Source organism: Mustela putorius, unplaced genomic scaffold, assembly GCF_011764305.1.
Source record: "Mustela putorius furo isolate JIRA1106 unplaced genomic scaffold, ASM1176430v1.1 tig00000743_pilon_pilon_pilon, whole genome shotgun sequence".
NCBI lineage: Eukaryota > Metazoa > Chordata > Mammalia > Carnivora > Mustelidae > Mustela > Mustela putorius.
Genome location: NW_025421464.1, coordinates 4,831,171 through 4,854,269, shown reverse-complemented (window position 1 = coordinate 4,854,269; position 23,099 = coordinate 4,831,171). Strand labels below are relative to the sequence as shown.

At 38.2% G+C, this 23,099-nt stretch overlaps 1 protein-coding gene across 2 annotated transcripts in view; it reads left to right on the top strand.

The window, feature by feature from the left end:
* Positions 1 to 23,099, top strand: part of LOC101692773 (ubiquinol-cytochrome-c reductase complex assembly factor 1) — a 97,044-nt gene that overhangs the window by 5,258 nt on the left and 68,687 nt on the right. The window contains exons 2-4 of one of the 2 annotated variants that reach the window (XM_004746554.3): positions 9,520 to 9,624; positions 17,929 to 18,024; positions 19,526 to 19,633. In XM_004746554.3, coding sequence (XP_004746611.1) covers positions 9,520 to 9,624; positions 17,929 to 18,024; positions 19,526 to 19,633 — 309 coding nt within the window. The remainder of the gene's footprint in view (positions 1 to 9,519; positions 9,625 to 17,928; positions 18,025 to 19,525; positions 19,634 to 23,099) is intronic. The other variant, XM_004746555.3, reaches the window with a different exon arrangement.

The window sequence follows — 23,099 nt, the reverse complement described above, 5'->3', positions numbered from 1 at the left end:
AGCATATGTCAGAATTGTCTTCCTTTTTTTTTAAAGATTTTTTTTTATTAGAGAGAAAGAGAGGGAGAGCAAGCGAGCCTGAGAGAGGAAAAGGCTAGAGGGAGAAGCAGACTCCCCACGGAGCTGGGAGCCTGATGTGGGATTCAATCCCGGGACTCCGGGATCATGGCCTGAGCTGAAGGCAGTTGCCCAACCAACTGAGCCACCCAGGCATCCAGAATTGCCTTCTTTTTTTTTTTTTTTTTTTAAGGCTGAATAGTATTCCATTGTATGTATAGACCACAGTCTGTTTATCCATTTGTCTGAGGACAGACACTTGGGTTGCTTCCATCTTTTGGCTATTCTGAAATAGTGCTGCCATGAATATGTATATCTCTTCAGGTCCCTTTTTTCACTTCTTTTGGGTATGTATTCAAAAGTAGATGGGGCGCCTGGGTGGCTCAGTGGTTGAAAGGCTCTATCTTTGGCTCAGATCGTGTTCCTGGATTCCTGGGATCGTGTTCCTGGATTCCTGGGATTGAGCCCCACATCGGGCTTTCTGCTCAGCGGGGAGTCTGCTTCCCCCACTCTCTTTCTGCCTGCCTCTCTGCCTACTTGTGATTTCTCTCTCTGTGAAAAAAAAAAAAAAAGATCTTCAAAAGTAGAATTATTGGATTTTATGGTAATTCTGTGTTTAATTTTTTGAGAATTTGCCATTTTATATTCTGCAGTAGCTGCAATGTTTACATTCCCGTCAGGAAAGCATAAGGCCTCTAGTTTCTCCACATCTTTGCTAGTGCTTATTTTTCCTTCTTTCCTTCCTTCCTTCCATAGCGACCATTTTTTTTTTTTTTTTTAAGGAGTGCATAGGAGTGGAGTGGGTGAGGAGGGGCAGAGGAGGAGGTAGAGAGAGAATCTTGAGCAGTCTCCATGCCCAGTACAGAGTTTGATAAAGGGCTTGATCTCCCAACCCTGAGATCTTGACCTGAATAAAAATTGAGAGTTGGACACTTAACCGACTAAGCCACCCAAGCACCCCCTTAGTGGCAATCTTAATGGGTGTGAGGTGATGTCCCATTGTAGTTTTGGTTTACATTTCTCTAATGATGAGTGATGTGGAACATATTTTATATGCAAGCTGGTCATTTGTGTAAATGTCTGTGTGACTCCTTTGCCTGTTTTTTAATTGAGTTTTTCTTTTTTTTTTATTTAAGATTTTATTTATTTATTTGTCAGAGAGAGAGAGAGAGAGAGAACCCAAGCAGGCGGAGTGGCAGGCAGAGGCTGAGAGAGAAGCAGGCTCCCTGCTGAGCAAGGAGCCCAATGTAGGCCTTGATCCCAGGACCCTGGGTTCATGACCTGAGCCGAAGGCAGTGGCTTAACCAACTGAGCCACCCAGGCATCCCTCTTTTTTCTTTTTCTTTGTTAAAATTTTATTTATTTATTTGTCAGAGAGAGGGAGAGCACAAGCAGGGGAGCAGAAGGCAGAGCAGCAGGCTCTCTGCTGAGCAAGGAGCATAATGTGGGAACTTGATCCCAGGACCATGGTCATGACTTGAGCTGAAGGCAGATGCTTAGCCAGCTGGGCCATCTAGGGATCCCAGTTTTTTTCTTTTTAATATATTCTGGATTCAGTCCCTTATCAGATACATGATTTGCAAATACTTTATCCCATACCATGGATTGTCTTTTTACCTTACTGATAGTATTTTTTGATGCACAAAAGTTTCTAATTTTGATGAAGTCCAACTTAACTATTTTTCTCTTATTGCCTGGGCTTTGGTGTCATATCCAAGAAATCCTTGTCAAATCCATTGTCATCATCTATATTTTCTTGAAGAGCTTCATAGTTCTAGGTCTTAAGTTTAGGCCTTTGATCAATTTTGAGTTAATTTTTGTATGTGTTAAGGTTTTACTGTGGTTTTTGTTATTTTCTTTGTGTTTGCCATGGGAATTACAATTAACATCTTGATTTATAACAATCTAGTTTGAATTAATATCAATTTGATTTCAATAATATATAAAAACTTTTATTCCATTTAGTGCCATTCCTTCCTGAGTCCCTCATGCCCTGTCATCAAATTATATATTTATACATCGTGTGCCCATCAGCATAGATTTACAATTACTCTTTAAGCAGTTCCCTTTTAAATTAAAAATAAAAATGGAAATAAAAAATAATTATAAACAAAATATATTTATGATGTATTTTTTATTTTTCTAAATAGTTAATCTTTATCAATGTCCTTTATTTCTTCATGTGGATTTGAGTTTACTGTCATGTCAGAAGTCTCATTTCAGCCTGGTGTTTTCCCTTTAATATTTGCTATAGAGCAGGTCTGCTGTTGACAGATTTTCTTAGTTTTTTTTAAATCTAGAAAATCTTTATTTTTCATCCCACTGCCTCCTGACTTCCGTGGTTTCTGAGAAGAAATCAGCTGTTAATGTTATCAAGGCTTTCTTACACATGTTGAATGGCATTCCTACTTTCAGGATTCTGTGTTTTTGTCTTTCAGCAGCTTGATTATGATATGTCCATTTACAGATCTCTCTGAATTTATGCTACTTGAGTTAGTTGAGCTTCTTGGACTTCTAGATTGATGTTTTTCATCAAATCTTGGGATTTTTTGGCCAGTATTTCTTCAGATATTTCTCTCTTGTCCTTCCATTATACATATGTTGGTACATTTGAGATCATGACCCATAGCTCTCTGAGGCTCTGTGAAATTTTTTCATTCTTTTTTCTTTCTGTTCTTTCTTTCTGTCCTTCCATTATACATATGTTGGTACATTTGAGATCATGACCCATAGCTCTCTGAGGCTCTGTGAAATTTTTTCATTCTTTTTTCTTTCTGTTCCTTAGTCTGGATAATCTCAGTTGGCCTATTTTCATGGGCACTGATTTTCTCTTCTTCAAATCTTATGTTTAACCCCTTTAGTGAAATGTTCATTTTATTCTTTCAACACAAGAATTTATATTGTTTATTTAATTTATTTGACAGAGAGAGAGAGAGAGAGAGAAAATGCACAAGTAGGGGAATTTGCAGGCAGAGGGAGAGGGAAAAACAGGCTTCTTTCTGAGCAAAGAGCCTGACGGCTCAGTCACGGGATCCTGGGATCATGACCTGAGCTGAAGGCAGTTGCTTAACTGACTGAGCCTTCCAGGTGCACCAAGAATTTTTTTTTTTTAAAGATTTTATTTATTTATTTGAGAAAGAGAGAGGGATGGGGGTCACAAGTAGGCAGAGAGAGAGAGAGAGGGAAGCAGGCTCCCCGTCGAGCAGAGAGCCTGATGCGGGGCTTGATCCTAGGACCCTGAGATCATGACCTGAGCTGAAAGCAGAGGCTTTAACCCACTGAGCCACCCAGGCGCCCCAAGAATTTCCATTTTTTAAAAAAATAATCTCTGTTGATATTCTCTATTTGGTGAGATAGCATTCTTATACTCTGCTGTAGTTCCTTAGACATGGTTTCTTTTAGATTTTAAACATTTAAAATAGCAGGCTCCAAGTCTTTGTCTAGATTGTCTAACATCTGAGCTTCCTCAGGGACAGTTTTCTTTTATTTTCTTCTTCAGGGACAGTTTCTTTTTTTTTTTTTTTTTCTTTTCCCAAAGATTTTATTTACTTATTTGACACAGAGAGAGATCACAAGTAGGCAGAGAGGCAGGCAGAGAGAGGGGGAAGCAGGCTCCCTGCCGAGCAGAGAGCCCGACGCGGGGCTTCATCTCAGGACCCTGAGATCATGATCTGAGCTGAAGGCCGAGGCTTAACCCACTGAGCCACCCAGGTGCCCTGCCCCAGGGACAGTTTTTACCATTTTTTCCCCCTTCTGTTTCTTTACATGTTTCATACTTTTTTTTTTTTTTTTTGTATGTTTGTTTTTTGTTAAAACCTGGACATTTAAAATAATATAGTATGGCAGCTTTGGAAATCAGATCTGTCCTTTCTCAGAGTTTGTTTATTTTTTTTCTGTTTAGTGACCTTTCTGTATTTATTCTGAAACGTCTGTATTCTTTGTTGTGTGGTCTCTGCTTGGTTAGCTTAGTGGTCAGATAATGATTGGAGACTTCCTTAAATACTTGGAACCAGTACGTCTCCTGGTTTTTGCTGAGGGACTCTGTGCACATGTTGGGGCACGCTGTTCTGCCAGTCATTTAATATCTCTGTCTTAAACTTCACTTTCTTCTTGTGCGGAGCCTCAAGGTCAACCAGAGTTCTCAGGTCTTCACCTGTTCATGTATACAGCTCTGTGCATATGCATGGCCTTCAGATTCCCAGGAATATGTCAGACGTTTTCAAAGCCCTGATGAGCTCATTCTCTTGCTTTTCCTTTTAAGCTTTTTTATTAGCCTTTTGTTTTCCCCAAGTAGTATCCACTACCTCAGGCAGCCATGAAGTTAAACAGTTGCCTCTATTTGTTTTCAACCAATACTCCTGGGGAAACGTTTTCATATTGGAAGAGTTCCAGGGCACCCTCGCAAATGAAGTCTTACAAAGAACTACTAACAGATCAAATATCGCTAGTGCTTTGCAAATAAGGCTTTAAGCAGGGCACTTGGGTGGCTTAGTGGGTTAAGCCTCTGCCTTCAGCTCAGGTCGTGATCTCAGGGTTCTGAGATCGAGTTCTGCATTGGGTTCTTTGCTCAGCTGAGAGCCTGCTTCCCCCTCTCTATCTGCCTGCCTCTCTGCCTACTTGTAATTTCTCTCTCTCTGTGTCAAATAAATAAATAAAATCTTTAAAAAAAAAAAAAAGGCTTTAAGGAGCATCAGCCCCATTCAGAAGTCAACTTTTCTCCAGAGAAGATTAGTTCTTTTTAGTGAATATTGCTATTTAGAAGCCAAACCTGGATGCTAGATGTAGTCTGCTTCCAGGACCTATTAAGACAAGGTTAAGAAGTGTATGTAAGTACATACATATACATAAACACACATCTGTTTCTATATTTATATATACATAACAAAAACCCATACTAATTACTCTAAAGCCATACTAGTACCATAGGGTTTATTGTACTCTTCGTCTTTTCATATTTGTTAACTCCTTTCTTTAATAGATAACCCTTAATATATATAATAATTAATATATGTTAATTATTTGCTCAATCTTAGTACATTTACTGATTTGCTCAAATCTTTCCTGGACTTAATCTTTTAAATCTAAGATTGGACACCCCCAACAAAGTGGGAGAAGCAGAGTATTCAGTAAGTATGGACATTCTCTGCTCCTTCTGTCTGAGTAAATACCCTTTTATAACATGCCACTTTGTAACTTGTAGGACAGTTTGCTCAGGTAGTGTTTATCTTTGAGATTATGGAATTGAATTAGTTTCCATGCTATTGGGAGTACAGGAGCCAGTGGACATTTGCAGAGTGTATTTGGTGACTGTGGTTGATCTTCATTATTCACAGATTCTATATTTTTGAATTCATCATGCTTGCTAAAATTTATTTGTGATCCCAAAATCAATACTCATGGTACTTTTGTGGTCATTTACGGATTTGTGCAGAGGAGTTAAAAATTTGAGCTGTCACATCCAAGTTCCTAGCTGAGACAGATACTCTAACTTCTTATTTTAGCTCTTTTTTTTTTTTAAAGATTTTATTTATTTATTTGACAGAGATCATAAGTAGGCAGAGAGGCAGGTAGAGAGAAAGAGGGGGAAACAGGCTCCCGGCCAAGCAGTGAGCCCAATGTGGGGCTCAGTCCCAGGACCCTGGGATCATGACCCGAGCCGAAGGCAGAGGCTTTAACCTGCTGAGCCACCCAGGCACCCCCTTATTTTAGCTCTTATAGTGTAAACAAGTACCCTCTTCCAGGTTACTTAATGGCATGTGTTTTTGCATTTTTGTGCTTTGTTGGTGATTTCCCTGTTGTTGTTGTTTAATATTTTCTTTATTTATTTGACCGAGACACAGCGACAAAGGGAACATAAACAAGGGGAGGGGGAGAGGGAGAAGCAGGCACCGGGCCAAGCAGGGAGCCCCATGCGGGGCTCAATCCCAGGACCTTGGGATCATGACCCAAGCTGAAGGCAGATGCCTTATGACTGAGCCACCCAGGCTCCCCTGTGATTTCCCTGTTTTTTTTTTTTTTTTTTTAGGGTCTTAACTATAAATCTTTATTTTTATTTTTTTTTTTATATTTTACCTATTTATTTGATAGACAGAGATCACAAGTAGGCCGAGAGGCAGACAGAGAGAGAGGAGGAAGCAGGCTCCCTGCCGAGCAGAGAGCCCGATATGGGGCTCGATCCCGGGACCCCGAGATCATGACCTGAGCCGAAGGCAGCGGCCTAAACCACTGAGCCACCCAGGCACCCATGTGATTTCCCTGTTTAATATGGCTGCCAAATGTTAGTGCCATCTAGTGCTGTCTGGTATTGCTAAGTGCAAAAAGACCGTGATGTTCCTTACAGAGAAAATTTATGTGTTGGATATATTTTGTTCAGGAGTGAGTTACAGTGCTATTGGCTATGGGTTCAATGTTAATGAATCAACTACATATACATATATATAAAATAAGCTGTCTTTAAGTAGAAGCACACAAGGTTATATATTGATTGGTTGATGGAAATGGGACCAGAGGCTTGTAGGAACCTAAGCCTGTATTTACCGAAGGAGTGATGGTTCAGTATTGACTAAGTGTTTGTGTGCACTTGACAAAACAAAACTATGGGGAATAGGAAAATGGATGCCATGTAAAGCCTTTTCTAGCTCATGAGTAAGCTGAGGAAAATACTGTGTATCTTAAATACCACATGGAGCAAGAGGCTGGTCAGCAACAGACTGATTATAGTTGAAAAATTGGTCTGTCCAAGTATTTTGAAATACAAATGTAAAATCACCTGCAATTTTCAATACTCACAGGAAATAAAAACGTGGAACCCGTCTAAAATTTTGGTTTTTGAAGCATTGATGAGGCAAAAGACAATAAAACTGGTTCCCATTTAGTTGTGGTGTATATATTATCCTAGGTTAAAGCAGTAATTTTAACCATTGGAAATGGCTACAAATGATTTCCTAAACTTGGGAGTTGAGGTTTGCTAATTGTTATAAGCCTGATATCAGTATCTGTAAGTGGGAGAGAAGTACTTTCACAGTTTTATATTTATAAATGAAGAACTGGGAGAGGTATGGAGGAAAATGGACCGAGTAGAGTCAGTAGAACCAGTACTTGGAATCTGGGGATACTGCTTGAAGCTAATGAACTCATGGGTTGGGTAAGAGGGAAGAAGAGGAACTGACCAGAAGGGGATTAGGTTGTGTGGGGAGGAGCACTAATTCCCAAACCTGGGAATCTGAGTCAGGTTTTGGAGCTGCTGAATGGAGAATACAAGGCAGGGTATTTAAATATAAAGTTGAGTCTACAGGGGTCCAGTTGGTAAAGATCAGGTAATCAAGTTTGACTAAAAGGGCACTTGGAGGCACTGAGAGCTTTTGAGAAAGGGAATAGCAGATTCAGAACAGTATTTTAAGAAAATGGTTCTTGTTGCTGTGACAGTTTGCTATGGAAGGAGAAGCTTCTGCACATAATTCAGTAACAGTTGTTAAAATGATGCTTTTGTGTGTGTTTTAGAGTTCTTGAGGTGCTTTTACAAATGATCCTTGGAACACGCCTTTGGGGTAGCTTTTATTATTCCCACTTTACATTAGGGAAAATAGAGGTCCAGAATGTTGAGTAACTAGTTCAGGGTCACACAGCTATTTAATAACCATCTTGGAATTCATATACCCTTCCTGCTGCACCTCAGTTTCAATTAAGGGTTTGAACAAGAATTATTGTTGTAGGATTGGAGAAGGAAAGAACAGAGCTGATTGCGTCTTTCTTCTAATAAGAACTGATTTAAAGTGTTGGCATAAAACCAAGTAGAACCAAAATTAAAGAGAAAAGTTTTGTTGACGTGGGAAAAAATATGATGAAATTCTTCAGAAAATCTTTCAGAGTTTTTATTGTTCCTACATGTAACTTCCCTTTACTTTTCTTCCCCTGCTCTGGACTTAAATCTGCAGAAGTTTATCCCATATTTACATTTTTAGGAAAGGAAGATCTAACATTGAGTGATTCTGGCAAATGATTAAGTGTTAGTAAACAAAAAGCTAGTAACTGTGTCTTATTTAAATATTATCCCAGCAGATCAAATCTCAGCTGAAATAAAATATTAGAAGCTTTACTTTTCATTCAAAACATAAGGGGTTGTGAGTGGCCTATTAAAAATAGTTATACAGGGATGCCTGGGTGACTCAGTGGGTTAAGCCTCTGCCTTTGGCTTGGGTCATTATCTCAGGGTCCTAGGATCCAGCCCCGCATCGGGGCTTCCCCCTCTCTCTCTGCCTGCCTCTCTGCCTAATTGTGATCTCTGTCTGTCAAATAAATAAATAAAATCTTAAAAAAAGTTTTAAAACTATGAGACACTTTAGAAAGCATCTCTAGGTTTGAAATTCCTATACGTTTTTCTACATCTTACCCCTTCCTGCCTACTCTGGAGGAAATGGAGATTCACATTCAACTTACTGTTTATTTGGACATGCTGCAAGGTACATTTGTTGATTTTTCTGAAGTTCTGAGAAGTAGGGAGTCCAAGTACATGGCTCTTTCCACAGTACGATACTGTGTTTTATTGTTTCAAGACTAGATTATAGAGTGTTAGGGGAGACTTTGGAGATACTCCCTTTACCCTTTCATCCCATAAATGAGCATGGATTCTGGAGTTGGGCTACCTGGGTTCAAATCTTAACCCTATCATTATAGTAACTGTTTATCTTTTAGAGAGAGGGCGTGTGCACGTGTGTGAGTGTGTGTGTGTGTGTGTGTGTGTGTATGAGTGGGGGCGGGAGACAGAGGGAGAGGGAGAGAATCTTAAGCAGGTTCCATGTTCAGCATGGAGCCTGAGGTGGGGCTTGATCTCATGAACCTGAGATCATGACCTGAGCCGAAGGCATGGTCATAGTGATCCCACACTGCTTACTGTAAAGGGATTCTGTGAAGATCAGACAAGTCAGTGTTTATGAACTTGCTATTGTAAACGCTTATTTAAATGATAATCTAATTGTGAAATGCCTGAAGTCTGCTTATTTTGTTACATTCCTGAGAGGGAACTCATGTATCCTGGCTTGAGTCAGCCATTACTAGAGTTGTTTTGGTTCATAGATCTGGAATAGGTAGGGGTATATCTTCCTTAGAGAGATAAGCATGCGGAGTTTTAGTCTTGTCTTATTTTGGAAGTTCTCTTTTCTTTTTTTTTTCTTTTTAGAGATTTGTATTTATTCATTAGAGAGAGAAAGAAGAGAAGGAGAGAGCGTGAATGGAGAGAGGGACAGAGGGAGAGGGAGACGCAGACTCCCTGCTGAGCAGGGAGGCCTGCATGGGGCTCTATTCCAGAACCCCGAGATCATGACCTGAGCTGAAGGCAGAGGCTTAACTGCTTGAGTCACCCAGGGACCCCGGAAGTTCACTTTTCATGTACCCTGTTCTGGGAGGATTTTTAAACTTCTATACATGGAGTGGGATAGAATTCTTGACATTTTTTTCTCTCTCTAGAAGAACCGGATTAACATTTCCCCATGGGTTCCAGTATGCAGCCGATTGGTACCTATGTCGTCTACACAGGGACAGTGGGGCAGGGCTCTGTCTGGTACTTTCCAGGTAAGGTTTGTTGTTTCTTTGCTTGGTATGAAAACCTTAGTGTTTATTTGCAAATGTCATATATTTATAGATTAGCCAAACAAATTGTGTGATGGAAAAACCTCATGAGACCACTTCTGGGTCTCTGTGGTGCCAGCTCAGGACTGATTCCTACAGTATGGTGTCTAGGGCGTTGCTTCTAAATACCCCAGCAGTGGAACTTAGCCTAGGATACCATGCTACAGTCTGATGATTTTTACTGTTGGGAATGTTTCCAGATATTCACCTCAGAGTTAACTTCAGTTTTCTCTTTGCAGCCACATTGTGCCACTTTTATTTGGGGTAACAAATGTTTCTTTTCTTTTCTCTTTTCTTTTCTTCTCTTTTCTTTTCATGAACACAAAATCCAAGGAACAATTATTTGAGGCCTTAGTTTACCATTGACCACATGATTCATTACCTTAGACCCTCTTTGAGAGTTTTTTCTCCTGATTTTTGTTAATTATACAAATAATTTAGTAATAAGGGAAATAAAAATCATCCATGACCTCAAACTTGAAAACATCTGGTTTTTTTCCAGTCCTTATGTGTGCGTGTGTGCTAATTTTTTCCTTAGATACCTTAACAAATAACCACAGAATTTTATTTTCTGGTGCCCTTTCACTTATTAGAGCAGACATTATTCATGTTAGGTAGATTGCATAATTAAATTTTTTAATGGCTACGTGTTATTCTACTTACTTAGGCCGTGTTTGATATTAAAATCACTTCCAATTTTTTTTCCATTATAGGCTTAATATAGTTACCATTTTCTTGATATATAGTTTTTAAAATTTTTAATTATTTATTAAATATAAGTTACTAGGAGGGTGTACCCTGGGTTGATGAGTATGAGCTGTTTCTTTCTCCATAAGGTTGTTTTAATTTATAGTGCCATCAGCAATGTATATATAGGTAGTCTTTCATTATTACCACCTCTGAATTGGGTGTTTTAAAAAAATTTAAACTAACTGGGTAGAAAATATTGTCTTGTTTTGCTTTGTATTTCTTTATTTATCTGTCGGGGCTAAACATTTTTCTGTGTTTACCAGTTGTAGTCTAGTTTTTAAAAATCATATGCTTGTATCATTTCTCCATTTATCTATGGGAATTTATTTTTCTTACCAGTCTATGTGAATTCCTTCTGTAGCCACTAACTTCTTCATATTTGATGTAATTAAAAATATTTTTGATAAAAAATTGTGTTATGTAATTTATTTATGTAAATATGCTAAAACAATTTAAAATAGTATAATTCCCTCTAACTAGTGTGTAAGCTTTTCCCTTCTGAGGACACATTTTGTTTGTGCCTGTACTTCCTGGGCTTCTTACTCACTTTGGCACAGAGTAGGCGCTAAATATATGTTGAATGAATAAAGAATATGTCTGTACAGAGGAGGCATTCTACTTTATGTAGTCATGGAGCTATTTCTTTTCAGAGTTGAGGTATGTTCTGTTACTCTTTGTGCATTGGAAAATTTTAATGAAATTTATCATGGAGTTCTAAGTCATTTGTTTTTGTGTGTATATGGGTGGGGGGAACTCATCATGTGAATCTCAGACTTATGTCTCATTCTTTGAATCAATAAACATTTCTTGAGTACCTAGTATGTACCAGGTACTGTATTAGGTTCCGAGACAGCATTATAGCAATCATCCATGAAATAACTTAGGGTGGTTTATCTCATGCTGACAAGAGGTAATTTCAGCCAGTATAAATAAACTGAACATTTTGTTGTGCCTCATTGGCACATTTTCCCACTTTGAGGACCCCTGGTTGGAAAAATCTGGTTTTCTTCAGGTACATGTCTGACAGGGAGACAGATTTAGCTCAGAATGGAGAAGAACTTTGTGTTAATTAGAATTGTGGGGTCATGGAATATGTGGGCTACATTTTGACATAGTAAGTTTCCCGTTACTGGAAATATTCAGGCAACGGTTAGAAGACTTATGTGTTAAGAGCATGACATAAAAGAATTCATTGGTTGAATGATAGTATCAAATGATCTCTAAGGTAATGTCCAATGCTGTAATCCTGTTAATATTTTCAAAAAGTTAGGGACATTATATTCTTATCTCTGTCATGCTTTGATGAGTCTACTTAAAAAACATTTTTTTAGGGGGGACTGGGTGTAGGTTAAGAGTCTGCCTTTGGTACAGGTTGTTATCCTGGGGTCCTAGGATTGAGCCCTGAGTTGGGCTCCCTCCTTCTCTTCTCTCTCTGCCTCTGCCCCCCACTCACGTTCTCACTCACTTTGCTCTCTCTCTCCCCAGTAAATAAATAAATCTTAAAAAAAAAAAAACCATAAAAAATCTTTTCTAAAATTTGAAATAAATTTACAGAAAAGTTGCAAAGATAGTATGCTTATATTCCCTTCGCCTAGCTTTCTCTAATGTTAGTATCTCCTGTAACAATCGTGCACTTATTGAAACTAGGAAATTAACATTGATATTATACTATCAACTAATCTGTGTAACTTTTACCAGTCTTTTTTCCACTAATGTCCTTTCTTTGGTTCTTTAATTTCAGTTTGTCTAATATTTTCTTGTAATTAGGTTATACATTTTTGGCAAAAGTGATGTTCCCTTCTCAGTGCATGATTACAGGGGATATATGATGCCAATATGTCTTGTTACTGATGATGCTAACTTTGATCACTTGATTATTTAATTGGTGTCTGTCAGGTTTCCCTACTATGAAGTTACTATTTTCCCCTTCATAATTAATAAGTACCTTGTGAGAAGATATGAGGCTATGCAGATACCCTGTTTCTCAGCATACTTGTCTTCACTACTTTTAACATCTATTAGTGTTTCTTTTTGTAAGATATATAATATCAATTAATTAATTATTTTAAAAGTTGTGGTTCAAAAAACACATAGCATTAAATTTACTGTGTTAACCATTTTTAAGGATATACTTTAGTGTAGTGTAAAGTATATTCACATTGTTGTATGATGGATCTCTAGAACTTTTTCATCTTGCTAAACTGTAATTCTATACCCATTAAACACTAATTCATCCCACCCCACCCTTGGCAACCACATTTGTACTTTCTGTTTATGATTTAGACTATTTTGGATATATGTTTAAGTGGAATCATATAGTATTTGTCCTTTTGTGACTTAATGTTGCTTAGTATAATGTTCTTTTTAAGGTTTTACTTTATTTTTTTTTAATTTATTTGACAGAGAGAGATCACAAGGAGGCAGAGAGGCAGGCAGAGAGAGCAGGGGAAGCAGACTCCCCACTGAGCAGAGAGCCCAATGTGGGGCTCGATCCCAGGACCCTGGGATCATGACCCAAGCCGAAGGCAGAGGCTCAATCCACTGAGCCACCCAGGTGCCCCGCTTAGTATAATGTTCTTAAGGTTCATCCGTGTTGCAGCATGTGACAGGATTTCACTTTATAAAGGTTGCATAATTTTCCATTATATGTATATACCACATTTGCTTTATCCATTTTGATGGGACATTTGGGTTGCTTCCACATCTTGGCTACTGTGACTAATGCTACACTGATGTAGTGTGCAAATATCTCTTCAGGGTCCTGCTTTGGATTCTTTGGGATGTATACTCAGAAGTGAGATTACTGCTTTATGTGGTAATTCTGTTTATGGTTCTTGACTGCTGTAATCGTTCCTGTGATGTTCGTGTAATGGTGATTTTCTGTTTCCATCATGATTACTATATTTATTGTTTGGAATTCTACTGTTTAAGGAAGAGCTGTTACTTCTCTATTTATTTATTCAGTTATTTATATCAGTATGATCTCATGGATGTTTATTTCCCTCTGAGTTGTAATTTGTCTCGCTTATTATTATTTTTGTTTATCAAATTGTCCAGGTTTGGCTCTTAGGGACTCCATCTTTTCTGTGAGCTTTCATCATTTTTGAACATTCTTTATTTCCTAGCACAAGATGTTTCAAGTTCATGTTGTATTTTCTTTGCTTTAGCCCTGGATTCAGCAATTTCTTTAAGGAGCCCTGGTTCCTTTAACTGGAGAATAGTATTTGGAATGTTTGGAAACTCAGAGATTTGTGCTCAGTGCACAGAGCATGTGTCATTGACCTCTACTTAGGTTTTTTTTTTTTTTTTTTCTTTTTTAAAGATTTTATTTATTTATTTGCCAGAGAGAGAAATCACAAGTAGATGGAGAGGCAGGCAGAGAGAGAGAGAGGGAAGCAGGCTCCCTGCTGAGCAGAGAGCCCGATGTGGGACTTGATCCCAGGACCCTGAGATCATGACCTGAGCCGAAGGCAGCGGCTTAACCCACTGAGCCACCCAGGCACCCTCTACTTAGGTTTTTGAAAGCAGCTTGATACAGGGGAAGGAAGATAGCTCTGAATATATGTCTAATCCTTTAATGAATTTTTCTTCTTTGGACCTTATTGTCCTTATTTCTAAAGTGGGAGAAAATTGTATCAACTTTGCAAAGTTGTGAGATAATTTGAGTAAAAAACATCAAGCATATAGGTGTGAGGCATATAGGAGATCTTCAGTAAATTGTAATTGCTGTTTTTGTTGCTATATGTATGTTGATGCTACTTGGGTAAATTTTATCCTCACTATATAAATTGAAACTTAAAAAAAAAATTGTCCTAAACTACCTCAAGTTGCAAGCTTTCCCTGGGTCTTAGTTTTCTCGTCTGTGAAATGAAAAGGTTGGACTTAGATCTTTGAGATTTCTTCCAGCTCAAGTGTTGTTATTCTGAGTTACTCCTTAGTTCTTCAGTTGCTTTTTCTCCAAGCTGAACAACCTCAATTCATTTTAACCTTTCCACTAGGACCTTTTATTCATCTCTTTGATCATTCCTGTGGTTCTTTTCTGGATCTTCTCCAGATCGTCCTTCTATTTAAAAAAAAAAAAAAACAACAACACCTAAGTTTTATTGAGTGCCAACTCCATGCCCAGAATGATATTGAGCAATGGGACAGTATAAGAGGGACCGTTCGCTGGTAGAGCTTACAGTTTTGCTAAAGGGACCAGTTACGCATACCATGGTAGTCCAGAATTGCTGGAGTCCTTCCTTCCTTTCCTTTTTTTCCCCTCCTTTCTCTTCCGTCCCTCAGACCGTCCCTTCCTTCCTTCCTCCCTCTTTCAGGTCAGGAAGGTCTCTTTACTTTCAGAACCTTCCTGAAAGGGGGGAAAAAAAAAGGTAAAATCTTACATTTATTTTAATAAGGACTGCCTGTTTAAGAGTTTATCATTGGAGTTGTCTGGAACAGGTTCTGTTTCTTGTGTAGTGAGTCTTTCTGTTCTCCATAAGACTATGAGCTGCTTGAGGATAGGGATTGTTTGTATCCTAAAACCTCACACAAAGACTAGCATATTGTGGGCATTTAATTAAGGTTGGGTGAATGAAGAATGTATACATAGCATAGATAAAGACAAGAAGGAAATAATAAATAACCATGTAAATGGTTGGGTTTGTTCATTCAACAAATATTTGAATGTTTCCCATATCCAACACCCTGTATTTCATTCTGGTAATATGTCTAGTTTCTACCCTCATGGATCTTTTCCGTAGTGGTGATAGGAAATAAGCAGGTTTTAGAGGTACATACTTGTACATTATAATGAGTACTATGAATGAAATGAACAGGCTACTGCTAGAATAGAGAATGATGGGATTATAAGAAACTATTTTAGATAAAATGGTCAGAGAAGTCCTCTTTGAAAAAGTGACATTTGAGTATTTCAGGGTATTTTTTTTTTTTCTTTAACAAGAAGTTGTTTATTGGTATTTTTTCAGATTAAAGAAAGGAAAAATTGATGTCTTTAAAGGTCAAGGGAATCTTTTTTGGGGGGCAAGAACAACAAATTGTAAATGTGTGTATTTATAAATATGTGTAGGTATGCGGAAATTAGGTGTTGTTCTTGGTACTAATACTTAGGTACTTCAGTAGTTCAAGTAGTGTTAAATGTTAGCTCATGAATAATGGTTAGAACAGAAATAGAGCAGTTGGTGAGACAGTCACACAGGAATCCACTGCTTACTCCTAGAGCTATGGGAGAAGAGAAGGATCATGTAATCTAGTTAAAGAGAATTTGCCCCAAAGCCCAGCTAGTTGAAATTGTTGTCAGTTTTTTTTTTAATATTTTATTTACTTATTTATTTGACAGAGAGAAATCACAAGTAGACGGAGAGGCAGACAGAGAGAGACAGAGGGAAGCAGGCTCCACGCTGAGCAGAGAGCCCGATGCGGGACTCGATCCCAGCACCCTGAGATCATGACCTGAGCCGAAGGCAGCGGCTTAAACCACTGAGCCACCCAGGCGCCCCATGTTGTCAGTTGTTTTTTGAACCTGTTTGAGTGCTTTGTGTTCTAGATAAACTATTATATTGGTGTATGTAATGTAATGGGAGGTGTTCTGTGATTGTTCTGTTTTATAAAGCCTGCTTAATACCTATGAATTAAAAGCACAAGTGTCCTTGGGACTGACTGGGAAAATCCTAATATTTTAATATCCTTATTTGAAAAGAAAAGTACATAATAACTCAATTAGAAATTCTGTTTTTCCCTCATTAGAATTAAAGAAAAAATCATTTCATTTCATGTTTTCCCTCTTTCCTTGGAATAAACCACTTCTGCTTCCTCACCCTTGTTTTGGTAAAGGTAATAAAACATTACTGAGAATTTGGAAACTGTTCCTAAATTCATCCATAATTCTATTAACTTAACAAAGTTACTCTTTAATTTCTATATGTTTCTTTCTAGAGATGCCCATATACATTCATGTGTCTACCTATAATCTTATACATATAAGTGTTTTCATGTTGCTAGCAATAATGAGCTTTAATGTAAACTCTGGACTTTGAGTGATAACGATGTGTCAGGGTAGGTTCATCTGTCATAAGAAATGTCCTGTGTTGCTGGGGGATGCTGGTAGTGGAGGATGTGAGTATATGAAGAAGGGGTTTATGGGAGTTCTCTGTACTTCTGCTCAGTGTTGCTGTGAACCTAAAAATGTTTTAGAACATAAAGTGTATTTAACAAATCTCAATGATTACCTGATTTTCTATTGAGTGACTTTACTGTAATTTAATTAACCATCTTATTGGACTCCCCCTCTTCCCCCACCAAGTTTTCACTCTTGTGAATAATGCTACACTGAGGCTCTCTTACATGAAGCTTTTTCCCCTTGGGAATTTATTTTCAAAACTGCATTTATTGGTCTTGATTTTATTTCCAACCTAATAGCGTTAATGGTGACTATTAAAGAAGACAATATATGTTAAGGCACTTAGCATTGTACCTGGCATATGATAATTGTAAATAGTGGCTATTTTATTGCCCAAGTGCATTCAAGTGCAATGAGAACATAAAAGGAAAGCAGTTCTGATCTGAACAACAATGATGTTGGTGATGATGGAAGCTTCTATTTATTGAGTATTTTGTGAAAGGTACTTTACATGTGTTATCTTCTTCAGTCCTCCCTACAACTGAGATTCAGTAAGTCGCTCATGGCCACCCAGCTTATACATGGCAGAAGCAGGCTTTATTTATTTATTTTTTAAAAAGATTTTATTTATTTATTTGAAAGAGAGAGAATGAGAAGGGAAAGGGTCAGAGGGAGAAGCAGACTCCCCGCCTAGCAGGCAGCCTGATAAGGGACTTGATCCAGGGATTTCAGGATTATGACCTGAGCCGAAAGCAGTCGCTTAACCAACTGAGCCACCCAGGCGCCCCAGAAGCAGGCTTTAAATTTAAAATTGACTGTTAAGGGGCACCTGGGTGGCTTGGTGGGTTGGGCCTCTGCCTTCGGCTCGGGTTATGATCTCAGGGTCCTGGAATTGAGTCCTGCATCGGGGGGTGAGGGGGAGGTCTCTCCTCCACGGGGAGCCTGCTTCCTCTCTCTCTCTCTCCCTGCCTCTCTGCCTACTTGTGATCTGTCAAATAAATAAATTTTAAAAATCTGTTTAAAAAAAAATATTGACTGTTAAGAGTCTTTCCCCCCCATCTACCACACTGCTGCCAATGTTTAGGTAGGTCTTTATTACAATTCTAGTTCCTAGAGTTGCCCCAGATTTATTTAGTTCCAGGTTTCCAGGGCCAAATCCTTTTATTTATTCAGGTATCCAACAGATGTTTATTGAGTACCTACTGCATACCAGACACAATCTTAGGTGCCCATCTCGGATTCTTTTCGTGATCAGATCACCAGGACCTAGGTTGGAAGGATTCTATGATCTTTACTTTGAAGCAACTCTTCTCAGAGTAACCATCCAAGTGAATGCTCTCTGTTGCTTACATCTATTTTTTTTTTTTTAAATCTCCCAGTGGCCTCAAATGAGCCAGTCCCTGGAATGTGGTGGATCAGAACAGATTCCTGGGATAGATGTTCAGTGGAGTAGGAAGTATCACACCACAAATAAGGTGAGAATTATTAGTATTTTCTACATTTATAGACTGCTTTCACACAGGTATTCTTATTTGAACTTTAGCAGAATTTTTACCTGGATGAGGCAAGGAATTTTATTGAATACAGAAGGTGAGTCACATGGAAATGAAGTGACCTGCCCAAGGTCACAAGGATAAGTGACAGACCAACAGAATATTTGAACCTAAGGCTTTTGATCCTGTATCCTGTATTTCTTCTGTTGTACTTTCTTGCTTGGAAAACACTGTAGAGAAAAAGTTGTTACAGATTTTTCATATGTTAAAAGTAAAAGTAAATACTTTTATATGTTAAAACATACGTTATCTGTTTAAAGTATTTAACTTGGAGAATTTCTTATAGCCTGCCTTCATGTAGAGAGCTTAGCATTAGAATAGGTTTTTCTGGGGTGCCTGGGTGGCTCAGTGGGTTAAAGACTCTGCCTTCAGCTCGGGTTATGATCCTGGGGCCCTGGGATAGAGCCCCACATTGAGCTCTCTGCTCAGCGGGGTGCCTGCTTCCCCCCCACCTCTCTGCCTACTTGTGATCTCTGTCTGTCAAATAAAAACATAAAATCTTAAAAAAAAAAAAAAAAGAATAGGTTTTTCTTGGAGTTTATTTGCAAACTACAAGACTCATAAAATATGGTATACTAAAAATACAAGTTTAGGAACATTTATTCACTGCTTGCTTTGGTTGGTTATGATTCTGAATGACTTTTGACTGCTTTCAGACAGTAATCTTCTTTCCTTTTCCTGTTATTTTAAAACAGAACATGCTTCTCAGATTTCTTCTCTGGGAGATAAAGGCCAAGATTTCCTTTAAAAAGTACTCTTTTCCATAGAAGTTTTATTCTCATAGCCCACATCTGTCATTTACTAGACATGGGTCCATAGGTGTATAGTCAGTGAGGTGGCTCTGAAATTTGAAGGACACCTATTAGAGTTCCAGATGTGTTTGTACTGAGTGATAAGATGCCCGGAAAAAGAAGAATTAAAAATTCTAGGTGGAAAAAAAAAATCTAAGCAATAAAAAATACCCTTATATCTAATAAGAAACAAAAGCATTATTTTTTGGATAATTATTTTGGGGGGCACCTTTGTGGTACAGTCTGTTAAGTGTTTGACTCTTGGTTTTGGCTCAGGTTGTGATCCTCAGGGTGGTGAGATCGAGCCCCACATCAGTGCTCAGCAAGGAGTCTGCTTAAGACTTTCCCTTTGGGGGCACTTGGGTGGCTCAGTTTGTTAAGCATCTGTCTTTGGTTCAGGTCATGATTCTAGGGTTCTGGGATTGAGCCCTGCATGGGGCTCCTTGCTCAGTGGGGAGTCTGCTTCTCCCTCTTCCTCTGCTCTGCCCCTCCCCCTGCTCATGCTCTCGCTCTCAAAAACAAAACAAAACAACAAAAAATACTTTTCTTCCTCTCCCCTCAAAATAGATAAATCTTAAATTTTTTTTTTTTTTTTTGTAACTAATTTTGTCCCTTTCTTTTTGATGAAATAGCTTTCTACTACCAAGGATTCCCCACAGCCTGTTGAGGAGAAGGTCGGTGCCTTCACAAAGATAATAGAAGCTATGGGATTTACAGGACCTTTGAAATACAGTAAATGGGTAAATTCTTTTTAAATTCTTCTCATTTTCTTTTTGGGCTTTATGCCTTCTGCTCCTTATAGATGTTTTTTTTTTTTTAAAGCTTCTGCTTTGCTTTTGTGAAATTCATGCATTATTTTGAGAGCTTCAGAATGTGTTGTGTCCCACCCACCCCATTCCGAGTCAGATCTATGTAATGTGTGGGTCTGGAGTATTCTCTCTGTTCCCTTAACCTGATTCCATAAAAGTATTTCAGTAAAAGCTAAGCCAATAAAACTGGGCTTTCCAGGTTCTTGCTATGTGATATGCCATACAAATGAGTTCTAATGAAGTGGATGGGCAAAATGTTCTGATGGATAGCATTCCTAAGGAAATACTACTCCCTGATGAATCCATATTCATAAGTGATTTTTTTTCACTAGGTCATTGTAGTGACTTCTGTTAAAATTTTACTAATCATTTTTAAATTTATCAATTTTAAGATTTATTACAATTCTTACGATGGAGGGAGATTTGCTAGCTATGTCATTCCTAGTCAAGTCTTGGCCTAGCATGTTATTTGCTTTATAGTTGTTGCTATAAATGAATGAATGTCTTCTGTGCATCAGGTACGTATTGCCCCTGGGTTTTATAAGTGCCTCTAACCAATTAAAGTAATAAAATATTAGCCCAGTGTGTCTCCTGGTGCTAGCGTTTCTCTAACTTTATAGCAGAAGTGCCTTTTAATGTTTTTCAAGGTTGCTAGAATGTTGGATAAGACTAATCAGTCATATGTTATATAGCCATCAAAACAAGTCAACACAAAGCAGTAGGGAGGACTTTTCTAGAAAACTTTGTAGCTTTGCTGCAAATGATCAAATAATTCCAATTATGCCATTTTAACAGGATGGATTAAAATTAGAATTTCAGTTTTGTTGCAGACTTTACTTGTAGTTTCTCTTTGCAATGTCTGGTTCTCTTCCTAACAATTCTCACTGCAGTAAGTGTAGGCTTCTCTCTATAATCTCTTTTTTACATAAATTCTGAAAAGCTAATGGTGATTCCACAAACATTTTGTTTTTAAGGGGCTTTAGAAAGTATGGAAGATAACACATACACAGGTAATGATGTTCTTGAGACTAAGATTATAAAGTGCCTTCTTAATTGTCAGTGAAATATTAGTTATATTCATCAAAGTTATCTTTTTTACATCTTAATCTTTCGGCAAATGATAATCTGATATATTTGGTAATGTTTTTAACAAGAATCCTTTTTCTTATAGAAGAAGGTTTGTGATTATGGCATTTAAAACTTAAAATACGTGTTTGAAAGTTAGAAATTAAGAGAAAAGAGAAATGAGAGCAGAAAGAAAAAAAGGGAAAAATTTACTGTTTTATTCATTTCTTGAGGTTGAGTTCCACTTTGTTGCTACCATTGCTTTGTCTAGTCTGTTTTTTTATGATTCCAGAGGGAAAGTTGGCTACAATTTGGAGGATTACTAAATCATCAGGAAAATTTCTTCACTGTTGTAGTTTAAGTTAGCCTTTGATTTTTCTTGGTTCCTTTGCGACCTCAACTAAGTACTTAATATTTGCGTTTTAAAAGGCTTTATGATGTGCAGTGTCTACTTTTGTAACCTTTATCTTTAAATTTCTGACATCAAAACATCAAACATGACATTCTAGTATAATTTCGGTGGGAAACATAGGTATAACTTTACTTCTGGAAAGACTACAAGCCCTGGGTGCCTGGGGGGCTCAGTTGGTTAAGTGTCTGCCTTTGGCTTGGGTCATGATCCAGGGGTCCTGGGATTGAGTACCGCATTGGGCTCTCTGCTCAGTGGAGAGTCTCCTCTCCCTCTGCTGCCTGCTCTCTCTTCCTCTCTCTTTTAAATAAATAAATAGAAAGAAAGAAAGAAAGATATATTGATTGCAAGCCCTTTTCGGTAAATTTGACTTAGATATCTGATGAGGCTCTTGGATTGTACTGGAAAGATCTTTAAGTTTTGCGTTTTTACATGTCTTTCCTTAGGGAGTAAAATATGTGCTTGACATCAGCAGTATCAACCATCTTTCCCCCATTTTTTTCTGTAACATTTTCATATGTAGTTTAATTTTTCTTTTAGATTCATATTTAGGAATTTAAATGTAGCTTTTCCTTACCTGTTTGTCTTGAAATAACCAGTCTTTTCCATTATCTTTATGTAGCAATATCAGGCAAGACAAGGACATTTCCCATGTTCAATTGCATGTCAAATAGGCAGTTTCCAGATTAGCATAAAGCCAAGAATTGATTTCTGTTCTGAAGGACACTGACAAACTGGAATGCATTCAGAGTGGGCAGTGGAGGGTGCCTGGGTTGCTTAGTGGGTTGGGGCCCCTCTGCCTTCGGCTCAGGTCATGATCCTGGGGTCCTGGGATTGAGCCCCGCATCCGGCTCTCTGCTCAGCGGGGAGCCTGCTTCCTCCTCTCTCTCTGCCTACTTGTGATTTCTGTCAAATAAATAGATAAAATCTTTAAAAAAAGAAAAAAAAAGTGGGCAGTGAGCCTTGTGAAGGGTTTAGGAACCGTGTTGAATGAACAGTGGTTGAAGGAAATAGGGATGCCTACCCTGGGAAAGAGAAGACATGATGGTTCTTCTCAAGTATTTGTAAAAAAAAAAAAAAAAGAAAAAAGAAAAGAAAAGACTTAATCTAAGTAAGGTATTCCACTGGGCAGTGGACTTTTCATGAATGTTACATGAAGCATATTTACATTCAATGAAACAAAAGTCTTAACAAGAACTGTCCTTCAGGGGGATAGGTAACCTCACGAGGTCATTGGACTTGTTTGAACAGTGGCCCAGATGGTTGACTGTGAATCAAGAATGCTGTAGAAGGAATTCTAGTACAGAATAGAAGGTTCAGATGACTTCAAAGCCCCTTCAACTCTCACACAGCTGTTAGTGCAGACCTTTTACTACATTCATTTTTCATTTTGTAAGATGGCACAAGATGCAGCAGTCAGTGGGAGAGCTGATTTTCATTTCTTAAAGCTGCCTGAGGTGCTTGTGTTTTCATCAGAGACACTGATGAAGTCTTCCAGAGTTAGAATGAAATAAACATGAAGTCTTTTGAAAACCAGAACAATTTGTATTGACTGGGTGGAATTTAGTGCACCTACTTCTTTAACTTATATTAATACATGAATCCTTGAAGAAATTCTTTCCCCAAGTTGTTATTTCCAGTCCCTCTGTGATGGTCTTAGGGGACTTGCTTTAGACATTTGTCCAGGAAAATGGCTCACCCAAGTATAAAGGCTTGGCTTCACTGCAGGAAAAGTGAGGAACTATAAAATGCTCCTGATTGCCACATTATGAGCAGTGTATAAATACACTGGCTGGTCTGGTGAGGTCTTCATTATTTGTAATGGATGCTTTCTTCATGAACATGTGGGGGAAAGCCTTCTTCAGGGAAGATTTGGGTCTTGGTGGCAAATCTGCCTTTCTTAGGTAGAATAATTAATGAATC